General features: G+C 47.2%; 1 protein-coding gene across 1 annotated transcript; it reads right to left on the bottom strand.

Moving 5' to 3' along the window:
• Positions 1-6,135: 6,135 nt before the first annotated feature.
• On the bottom strand, positions 6,136-9,389 carry MRPL11 (mitochondrial ribosomal protein L11). Its single transcript, XM_080817632.1, has 6 exons — positions 9,354-9,389; positions 8,983-9,175; positions 8,533-8,628; positions 7,852-7,945; positions 7,606-7,765; positions 6,136-6,432 (listed from the first exon to the last, which is right to left on the bottom strand). The coding sequence occupies exons 2-6, from the start codon at positions 9,103-9,105 to the stop codon at positions 6,327-6,329; spliced, it is 579 nt and encodes a 192-aa protein (XP_080673758.1). The 5' UTR covers positions 9,106-9,175; positions 9,354-9,389; the 3' UTR covers positions 6,136-6,326.
• Positions 9,390-10,313: the final 924 nt, after the last annotated feature.

Genomic DNA, 10,313 nt, shown 5'->3' with positions numbered 1-10,313 from the left:
GCCTTTTCACGTGCGAGCTGACAGTCCCATCATCTTCTTCCCTGGAGAAATGTTCCTATTCTGGGTGCAGGCGGATTGGTTTAGTCCACACCGAGGGAATCCGCTGGGGTGGCCAGCAGGGGCTGGTGTAATGGATTGGAAATTGGAGGAGCCCCCAAATGCAGGGTCTGTTTTCCCCCATGGAGTCGTTGCTAAATTCCACACTGGGGTGTGGAAAGACTGGGTGACAGAGATGAAAGCTAAAAGACAAAAAAAAAAAAAAATCCCCCCTAGTCTCATGGTGCCAAAGGCGAAAGACGCTTAAGAGGCAGAGAGCCTGTCCGAACACATGGTCAGTCCCCCCATCGGGACGTTTGCCAGATTTCAAACTTGCATGGGGAGGGATGCTAAGCTCAAACCCTCTGAGGGGTAGAATGGAATCCCCCCTAGTCTTTCAGAGCTGAAGAAAAATGGGCCTTTCACACTGCAAAAGCGCTTCAATGGAGGACGAATAGTTTTTTCAACAAATGGTATAAGTTAGATATCCTTGGGGTGGGGGTGGATGAGGGAGGGAAGAACATTAATCTAAGCCTGACACCTTTTACAAAAATTAACTCAACAAAACAAAAATAAAAATGAACTCAAAATGGGTCACAGATTTCAATGTAAAATATTAATTATACTGTGGGTATGGTTTAAGAGGACATGGCCATTTAAGAAAAAGTTTTTATGGTGCAGACAGAGAGTTAAACAAAACAAAACAACACAACAACTATAAAATATAAAACTTGTAGAAGAAGGGGCACCTGGGTGGCTCAGTGGGTTAAGCCTCTGCCTTTGGCTCAGGTCCTGATCCCAGGGTCCTGGGATCGAGCCCCGCATCGGGCTCTCTGCTCAGCAGGGAACCTGCTTCCCCCTCTCTCTCTGCCTGCCTCTCTGCCTACTTGTGATCTCAGTCTGTCAAATATATAAATAAAATCTTTTAAAAATGTTTTATTAAAAAAACTTGTAGAAGAAAACACAAAAGAAAATCCTAGGTGCTTAGGTACTAGGGGCTGGGTGAAGAGTTCTTAGTTGTGACACAAAAAGCACGATCCATCAAAGAAAAAATTTTTTGAAAAATTGGCTTCATTGAAATTCAAAAGTTTTCTCTGTGAAAGATCTTGTTCAGAGGATAAAATGACAAGCTACTCAGTGGGAGAGAATATTTGCAAACCACGTATCTGACAAAAGACTCCTACCTAAAACTCTCGAGACACACAGTTAAAAAAAAAAAATCTATGAGAAAACAGACAAAAGACATGAAGACACATCTCACCAAAGAACATATATGTATAATATATATGCATAAGCCCATGAAAAGATACTCAACAATACTAACCATTAGGAAAACATCAATTAAGAGCACAATGAGATACACTAACCACCTATCAGAACGACTACAGACGAACAATAACGATGGCAACGTGAGGTGCTGGTGAGAATGTGCAGAAACTGGATCTCTCCCATGTTGCTGCTTGCCATGTGACATGATACAGTTACTCTGAAAAGAAATTTTGCCGTTTCTTAAAAAACTAAATATACGCTTACTATACAACTCAGCAATTGTGCTCTTTGACATTTGTCCAGAGGAATGAAAATTCTGGTCTTTCAGGCATGATCATAACAGCTTTATTTGTGATAATAAAAAAGTGGAAACAACAAAATGCCTCCAACAGATGGATGATGGACCGGCTGGTACATCCACGCGTGGGGATTCTACTTAGCGATAAAAAGGAATGAGCTACTGATACACGACGATTTGGATGGATCTTTTTTTTTTTTTTAAAGATTATTTATTTATTTATTTGACAGGCAGAGATCACAGGTAGGCAGAGAGGTAGCCAGAGAGAGAGGAAGGGAAGCAGGTTCCCTGCTGAGCAGGGAGCCCGATGCGGGGCTCAATCCCAGGACCCTGGGATCATGACCTGAGCCTCCCAGGACCCTGGGATCGTGACCTGAGCTGAAGGCAGAGGCTTTAACCCACTGAGCCACCCAGGCGCCCCGACTTGGATGGATGTTAAAGGCATTATGCCGAGGGGCGCCTGGCTGGCTCAGTCGGTGAAGCATGTGACTCTCGATCTTGGGGTTTTGAGTTCAAGCCCTACATTGGGTGTAGAGATTACTTAAAATTTTTGAAAAAAAAATAAAAAAGGCATTCCATTTACTATAGCACCAAGAACCATAAGATACCTGGGAATAAACCTAACCAAAGAGGTAAAGGATCTGTACTCGAGGAACTACAGAACACTCATAAAGGAAATTGAAGAAGACACAGAAAGATGGAAGACCATTCCATGCTCTTGGATCGGAGGAATAAACATTGTCAAAATGTCTATACTGCCTAGAGCAATCTATACTTTTAATGCCATTCCGATCAAAATTCCACCGGTATTTTTCAAAGAGCTGGAGCAAATAATCCTAAAATTTGTATGGAATCAGAAGAGACCCCGAATTGCTAAGGAAATGTTGAAAAACAAAAACAAAACTGGGGGCATCACGCTACCTGATTTCAAGCTTTACTACAAAGCTGTGATCACCAAGACAGCATGGTACTGGCATAAAAACAGACACATAGACCAGTGGAACAGAGTAGAGAGCCCAGATATGGATCCTCAACTCTACGGCCAACTAATCTTCGACAAAGCAGGAAAAAATATCCAGTGGAAAAAAGACAGTCTCTTCAATAAATGGTGCTGGGGAAATTGGACAGCTATATGCAGAAGAATGAAACTCGACCATTCTCTTACACCATACACAAAGATAAACTCAAAATGGTTAAAAGACCTCAACGTGAGACAGGAATCCATCAGAATCCTCGAGGAGAACATAGGCAGTAACCTCTTCGATATCAGCCACAGCAACTTCTTTCAAGATATGTCTCCAAAGGCAAAGGAAACAAAAGCAAAAATGAACTTTTGGGACTTCATCAAGATCAAAAGCTTCTGTACAGCAAAGGAAACAGTCAACAAAACAAAGAAGCAACCCACAGAATGGGAGAAGATATTTGCAAATGACAGTACAGACAAAAGGCTGATATCCAGGATCTATAAAGAACTTCTCAAACTCAACACACACAAAACAGTTAACATGTCAAAAAATGGGCAGAAGACATGAACAAACACTTCTCCAATGAAGACATACAAATGGCTACCAGAAATAATGAAAAAACGTTCATCATCACTAGCCATCAGGGAGATTCAAATCAAAACCACATTGAGATACCACCTTACACCAGTTAGAATGGCCAAAATTAGCAAGACAGGAAACAACACGTGTTGGAGAGGGTGTGGAGAAAGGGGAACCCTCTTACACTGTTGGTGGGAATGCAAGTTGGTGCAGCCACTTTGGAGAACAGTGTGGAGATTCCTTAAGAATTTAAAAGTAGAGCTTCCCTACGACCCTGCAATTGCACTACTGGGTATTTACCCCAAAGATACAGATGTAGTGAAAAGAAGGGCCATCTGTACCCCAATGTTCATAGCAGCAATGGCCACGGTCACCAAACTGTGGAAAGAACCAAGATGCCCTTCAACGGATGAATGGATAAAGAAGATATGGTCCATATATACTATGGAGTATTGCGCCTCCATCAGAAAGGATGAATACCCCACTTTTGTATCAACATGGACGGGACTGGAAGAGATTATGCTGAGTGAAATAAGTCAAGCAGAGAGAGTCAATTATCATATGGTTTCACTTATTTGTGGAGCATAACAAGTAACACAGAGGACATGGGGAGATGGAGAGAAGGGAGTTGGGGGAAGTTGGAGGGGGAGATGAACCGTGAGAGACCGTGGACTCTGAAAAACAATCTGAGGGTTTTGAAGGGGCGGGGGGTGGGAGGTTGGGGGAGCCTGGTGGTGGGTATTGTGGAGGGCACGTATTGCATGGAGCACTGGGTGTGGTGCATAAACAATGAATTCTGTTACACTGAAAAGAAATTAAATTTTAAAAAGGCATTATGCTGAGTGAGAAGAAAGATAATCTCAAAAGGACACATACTGTATGAATCCGCTTACATAACGTTCTAGAAATGAGAACAAAGACCTCTCTCTCAGAGAGGTGGGAGGTGAACAGATTAGTGGCTGCAAGGACCAGGGCTAGCAGGGGAGGGGGGGTGGGTCTGACAACAAAGGAGAGAAAGCAACCAAGATGGGAACTATGGGGTCTTTTATAACCGAATCTTAGAAGTGACATAACATCACTTCTGCCGTAGTCTACTGGTGACATAGGCCAACCCTGGAACAATGTGGATGGGCATTAATGACTAAAAGGTGAGAATCTTTGGGGACAGTTTGGAGGGTGGCTTACCACACCAGGGTCCTGGGATCGAGCCCCGCATCGGGCTCCCTGCTCAGCAGAAAGCCTGCTTCTCCCTCTCCCACTCCCCCTGCTTGTGTCCCCTCTCTCAGTGTCTCTCTGTCAAATAAATAAAATCTTAAAAATATAGACATAAAAAATAAAACATAGGCATAGAAAAAGTTTGAGATGCCGGGGTGGCTTTGTCAGTTAAGCATCTGCCTTTGGCTCAGGTCATGAGCCCAATGCAGGGCTTGATCCCAGGACCCTGGGATCACACCCTGAGACAGAGGCAGATGCTCAACCAACTGAGCCACCCAGGTCCCCCTAAATAGTTGCCAACTTAAAAGCAAAAGGAGACTAGGGGGACCTGGCTGGGTCAGCCAGTAGAGCAACTATGGCTCTTAGGATTCTGAGTTTGAGCCCCACGAGTTTACTTAATAAAAAAATAAATAGATTTTAAAAAACAAGTAAAAGTAGAAAAAAACAGCATCCAGAGTACGAGCCCAATTTGTTTTCTTAAAAAATCTTATATATGCCAAAAAAAAAAAAAAAAGAATCTTATATATAGGGGTACCTGGGGGCCTCAGTTGGCTAAGCATCCAACTCTAGATTTCCGCTTAGATCATGATCTTAGATCAAACCTCTTTGAGGTTTGAGGCTGAGACCTGCGACAAGCTGCACATTGAACCTGCTTAAGATTCTCTCTTGGGGCATCTGGGTGGCTCAGTCAGTTAAGCGTCTGCCTTCGGCTCAGGTGATGATTCCAGCGTCGCATGATTCCAGCGTCCTGGGATCAAGCCCCGTGTCTGGCTCTCTGTTCAGTGGGGAGCCTGCTTCTCCCTTTCCCCCTGCTTGGGCTCTCTCTGTCACATAAATAAAATCTTTAAAAAAAACAAACAAAGATTCTCTCTCTCTCCCTCTGCCCTCTCCCCCACCCTCCACTCCGGCACACTCTCTCAAAAGAAAAAAAGTTTTATATATTTATATATAATAAGTCGTACATAGTTATATATTTATATACACACACGAAGAAACACAGTAGAAAAGATATACACCGAAATACTGGCAGGAGTCTCACTGGGCAGTGGGATTACAGGAGGTGTTTAGTTGTTGTAGGTGTTTTTCTATGCTTTCCAAATCTTGGTGTGAAACAAAGCTCCTAGCACCAAACAGACGCCTGGTAAATGTGAATCCCATTTGTACCCCATCTCCTCCTCTCTTTGAGAAGACAGGAATCCTTGGTGCTCTGGATAATGAGGAAAACAAAAGGCCAGGGGCTTCCCAAAGGCCTCCCCCAGCTTGGGCAGGTGCACTGAAGCTTTGCTTCTGTGGGCCCACAGTCATGAACTCCACAATAGTTCACGTTCAGCTAGCACCTCTCCCAGGACAAGGGTCACCTTAGTAGACGGGCCGGAAGTAGCCCCTAGGACCTGAGGTGCTCTGGGCAGGAACTCTGCTCAGGGCTGTGACTTAGTCCCCAGGGCAGTCTGTTTCTGGGGAGGTGCTGAGGTCCAAAGACCTGAGCTATTTTCGATGGAGGCATAAGCAACCTGTGCTGCTTCTGTACATCTAAGCCTCCGCATCCCCGGCCTCCTCCCGTTCTCTCTGATTGTGAATCAGGAGGCTGGAGCTCTGCTACCTCTGCCCCCCATTCAGAACCTGGGCACGGTGCTCTGCTTGGCTGAGGATGGGATTACACAGCATGAGAACAGCATGAAGACCCTGTCTCCTTACAGCAGCTGACATCTGTCCACGTTGACTACCATGGGCATTGGTCCTTTTCCCCTCGGGTCCCAAGACAAAAGTCAAGGGTGGGTGACAAAAGGGTGTTTATTTAAGCTCGATCTCTTGATACTGTCATACATGTAAAAATATATAATTTAAAGTCACGGAAACAATAATCAGCTTGGTGTTGCCTCCCTTTCGCCCGTTTGGCACAGCTTTTCCAACTGGCCTCCATTCCAGCTGCTCCCTTCAAAATCCTGGAGTGTGGGGGACAGGGGTCACTTCTTGGCAGCTTCCGCCTGTGCTGCCAAATCTGCCTCTTTCTGGGCAGCCAGGAATTCGGCTCGCTCCTTCTGGAAAGCTGCCAGCTCTTCTGAACTGAGGCTGACAAACAGGTGCAGAAAAACAGAGTGAGTGACCAGTCACTACTGGGGAGCTCACAAGGGCCCACACCACTGTCTCAGAGCCCCTTCTCCCTCCCTGAACTCCCTATCTTCCATAGTTTTGCCTCCCCCCCTACCCCTACCTTATATTCCCTTTGTGAAGTCCCACCAGTCCTTTGAGGCCTCTGCTATACTCCAGTCCAGATTAACTGCCCCCCTTCCTCTGGCCCCCAAACACTTTGTACAAAGAAGTCATCAGGCTGTGCACCTGTGCCCCCCAAAAGCGGGGGTCAGACTGACTCACCTCTGCACTCCTAGTAAAAGTAAAGATTTGCAAAAAGTCAAGTCTGTCCCTATACCGTGCTTAACCCCCACTTCCCTCGGGGAAACAACCGCTGGCCTCAGCATGGGATGTGACGTCAGCAGCAAGAGGCCCATAAAGGACCAAGTGCTGCCCCTGCTGTTGTCTGAGTCAGATGCCCTCCCGGCCATCTCACTTCAAAGAAATAATCCCGGAGGTCATCCCAAGAGGGGGCCCCCTGTTGGCCTGGGGATCAGTTTTGAACTTGAGACAATTAGAAACAGCCTTCGGCCTTCCCAACTGGTCCTTCTGTCTCACCTCTTTTCCGATTCCCCACTCTGCTTCTAGCACCACACGCCAGAGCAGACCGCACTTCTTTGCTTACTTTGTCACCTTCTGTCCTTCACAGGGAACTTTCCACTTCTTGGAATGCTTGCCCCAGTCCTTGACCTCCTTTTCTGCTTAGATGTCACCTCCTCTATGAAGTCCTCATTGACACACCAGGCCAAATCAGGAACTCTACTCTCTGTTCTCCAGACACCTGCATTTCCTTTTGTCAACACGGAGCATCCAGCAGCCTAATGCTCCACTAAGCATCTGCCTCCAGCCCTGAACTCGGAGCTCCGTAGGAGTGGGGCCAAGCATGGCTACCTCGTTCCTAGCTGTATCCGATGTCCAGAACAATGTCTAACCCACAACAAGTATTTAATATTCTTATTCCACACGGATGAATAAGGCTCCCCATTCCCAAGAAGCCAAGGTCCTTGACTCAGAAGCTGACCCTCCCACTGTAATGGGCCCTCTCAGCTTTGCCTCAGAGTCAAGAACTTTTCTAAGCCCTCCCCTCACACTGCACCTTCCCGAGACACTCACTCCTTCACCACACGAATGCCCAGGGAACGGGCAGAGCCAATGATGGAGCGAACCACAGAGGACAGGGGCACATCCTGCAGGGCGAAGGCCTCGTCCTGAGCTTTAACTCGGGCGATCTCATACACATGCTTCAAGGTCACCAGGCCTGCCACTTCCTTCCCTAGGAGGAAGAAACAAGTCGGCCTTCAGGCGTCCCTGCTTCCTTCCAGAGCCCCCAGAATCCCAGGTGCCCACCCTGACCCCTACCTGTCTGCCGGGCCCCCTTCTCGATCCCAGCAGCTGCCTTCAGGAAGTAGGAAACGGTGGGTTGTCCAATTTTGATTTCAAATGTCCTGTCGGGCTTAATAGGAAAGAAAATACATGAGAATATCTCCTGTCTCCCTTAACCCCTGCTGCCTCAGCCCAGAGAACCTCTAACTTCTGTCCCCTCTTCCCTTGACTCATCTTCCAACGGTGTCCGTCTAAGAGAACATGAAACCACAGGGAAAATAAATCTGTAGCTAACAGCTTAGTCACCTCTAGTCCAGGCCCAACTCTGCTCTAGAAGCCCCAGGGAAATGGAGAGGCAAGGGGAGGAACAGCAATAGGGCAAGATGGGCTCAGAAAAGATGCCGCCTCGTCTCTGCCCTGTAAATGGGCAAAGTGGGAGTCCCTAATGGGAAGCGCCTCGCCCAAAGTTAGAAGCAGAGCAGCAACCCCAGGGGACCAGTCCCTCAGGAACTAAGAAGAGCAAAGGCAAAGAAAAATAAACAGGACCACTAGGTGATGGGGATTAAGGAGTGCACTTGTGGCAACGAGCACGGGGCAGGTGAGGTACGGAACTGACGATCCCTATGTTGTACACCCCAAACGAGTATAACACTGCATACTGACTGGGACTAAACTAAAAACTGAAAGCCAAACAGGATCAGAGTCCCGACCGTGCACCTTCACAAAAATCTTGGTCGGCAAAGGAATGCCTTCTTTGATGTCCTTCGTCTTCTCGTTGAACTCCTTGCAGAACTGGTTGATGGAAACACCTCTCTGGGCGGGAAGCGCGGCCGTTAGTGCGGCGAGGACATCCAGGAGAGTCTTCTGTCCGCTTCCCCCTTCGTCTCCACGTCCCTACGTCCCCACACTCCTTCCGCTACCCAGACTCAACCGACACTCCACGCGCGATGATGGGCACGCATCAGCCCCTCTCCTCCCGACAGCCCGCTGAGGAAGGACCGAGGAAGCTCGAGGAGGTTACGGACCGAACGCCAGGACAAAAGGCGTGTGGGCAGCAGAGCCGCGCCTTAAACCGAAGCCTCCCTGGCGTCAGAGCCCGCACCCTCCACCGCGCACTGGCTCCCACCCCGCGGCGCCTCCCGCTCCCAGTTCCAGCCACGGGTGCACCTGACCCAGGATGGGACCTAGTGGGGGCCCGGACATGGCCTGGCCTGCCCGCACGATGGTCCGGATTACGCCGCCGGCCTCGGGCTTCCTGAGGGCCCGAGTGGCCCGACTCAGCTTCGACATGACGCGAGGATCCTGGCCCGCCGTTCACCTCAGGGAGACAGCAAGAGCGACGGCTTCGGGCGCCGCCATCCTGGGTCAGAGGTCAAGGGTCCTCGAATTAGGTTTGGGCAGGTGAAGCCAATAAAAAGGAGCGTTATTTCAGCCCTTCTGTACTCCAACCAGTAAGACAAGGAGAGTAATGTGAAGGGGAAAAACCTTTTAACTCGCGAAATGGAGATAGGGGAAGGCACAATGGTTCAGATACTCACATTCCTCCTGCAGCACACATAGGCAATACCTCGGACAGCTAAACTGGAGGAGGAGGAGGACCTTAATGCTCGCACGGCATTGTGGTCATGGTAGTTTTGGCCGCTTATGCAACTCCCGCATGTTGCTACGCTCTGGGGCGCCATCTGCTGGATGTGATTATAATCCTTGGATTTGAAAGGAACACAGAACACCTTCTCCCGCGTGAGAATCTCTTTTTTCTTTCCTCGCCTGTTTCCTCGCCGGTTGTTGAAAGGCACTATGGTTAAGAGTACACACCCAGGAAGCAACTACCTTGCTGGCTGTGAATTTGTTCAAGTTACTTACGTTCAGTGTCCCCCCCGTGTTCAGTGAGGATTATAATATGTAGACATAGCTTTAGGGATTGTAGTAAGGTTTGAGTTACCGAAGTGTTACAGCAATGCCTGGCACCTAGTAAGCATGTGCTGTGAACTGTACAATGAGGACAAAACCTTCACAGGGCTGTTGTGAGTGAGGCTTAACAGGCCCAGATCATGTTTGATTCATCATGCCTGTAAAATAAGATAATAAAAATAAGGGAGCGTTTTATTATGTCATTTTATTTTTTATTTTTTTAGCAGTTGCTACATTCCAGGCACAGTGCTAGCGCTTTAAGGGCATTATTATCTCATTTAATCAACACAATGGCATGAGGTAAATTCTTTTATTATGCCCCTTTTAAAATGAGAATGTTGAAGCACAAAAAAGTAAAAAACACTTACTATGTGTGTGACAAGGCTGGGAAATAAATATTGGTATTATCTGATTCTAGACCTTGTGCCATATACCATGACTCTATATTGCCTCATCTAGTAAAAGGAGATAATCTGTGTTAAACCACACTGTAAACTGTGAGATTTTTTTATTGTGGATTTTTTTTGGACTCCCGCTAATTAAATGTGATTGTTCCTGCTTCTGAAGTTTATCAAGGTCTTTATATA

Source organism: Martes martes (genome assembly GCF_963455335.1).
Source record: "Martes martes genome assembly, chromosome: 10".
Taxonomy (NCBI): Eukaryota; Metazoa; Chordata; class Mammalia; order Carnivora; family Mustelidae; genus Martes; species Martes martes.
This window is presented reverse-complemented; position numbering and strand designations above follow the sequence as displayed.

What these genes read in the sequence shown, in the direction of transcription:
- MRPL11 (XM_080817632.1), bottom strand. Translation starts at nt 9,105, where the DNA reads ATGTCGAAGCTGAGTCGGGCCACTCGGGCCCTCAGGAAGCCCGAGGCC. An exon ending in TAGGTCCCATCCTGGGTCAG is followed by an intron (nt 8,629 to 8,982) that starts GTGCACCCGTGG and finishes CTTCCCGCCCAG; the next exon opens with AGAGGTGTTTCCATCAACCA. An exon ending in CGACCAAGATTTTTGTGAAG is followed by an intron (nt 7,946 to 8,532) that starts GTGCACGGTCGG and finishes TTTCCTATTAAG; the next exon opens with CCCGACAGGACATTTGAAAT.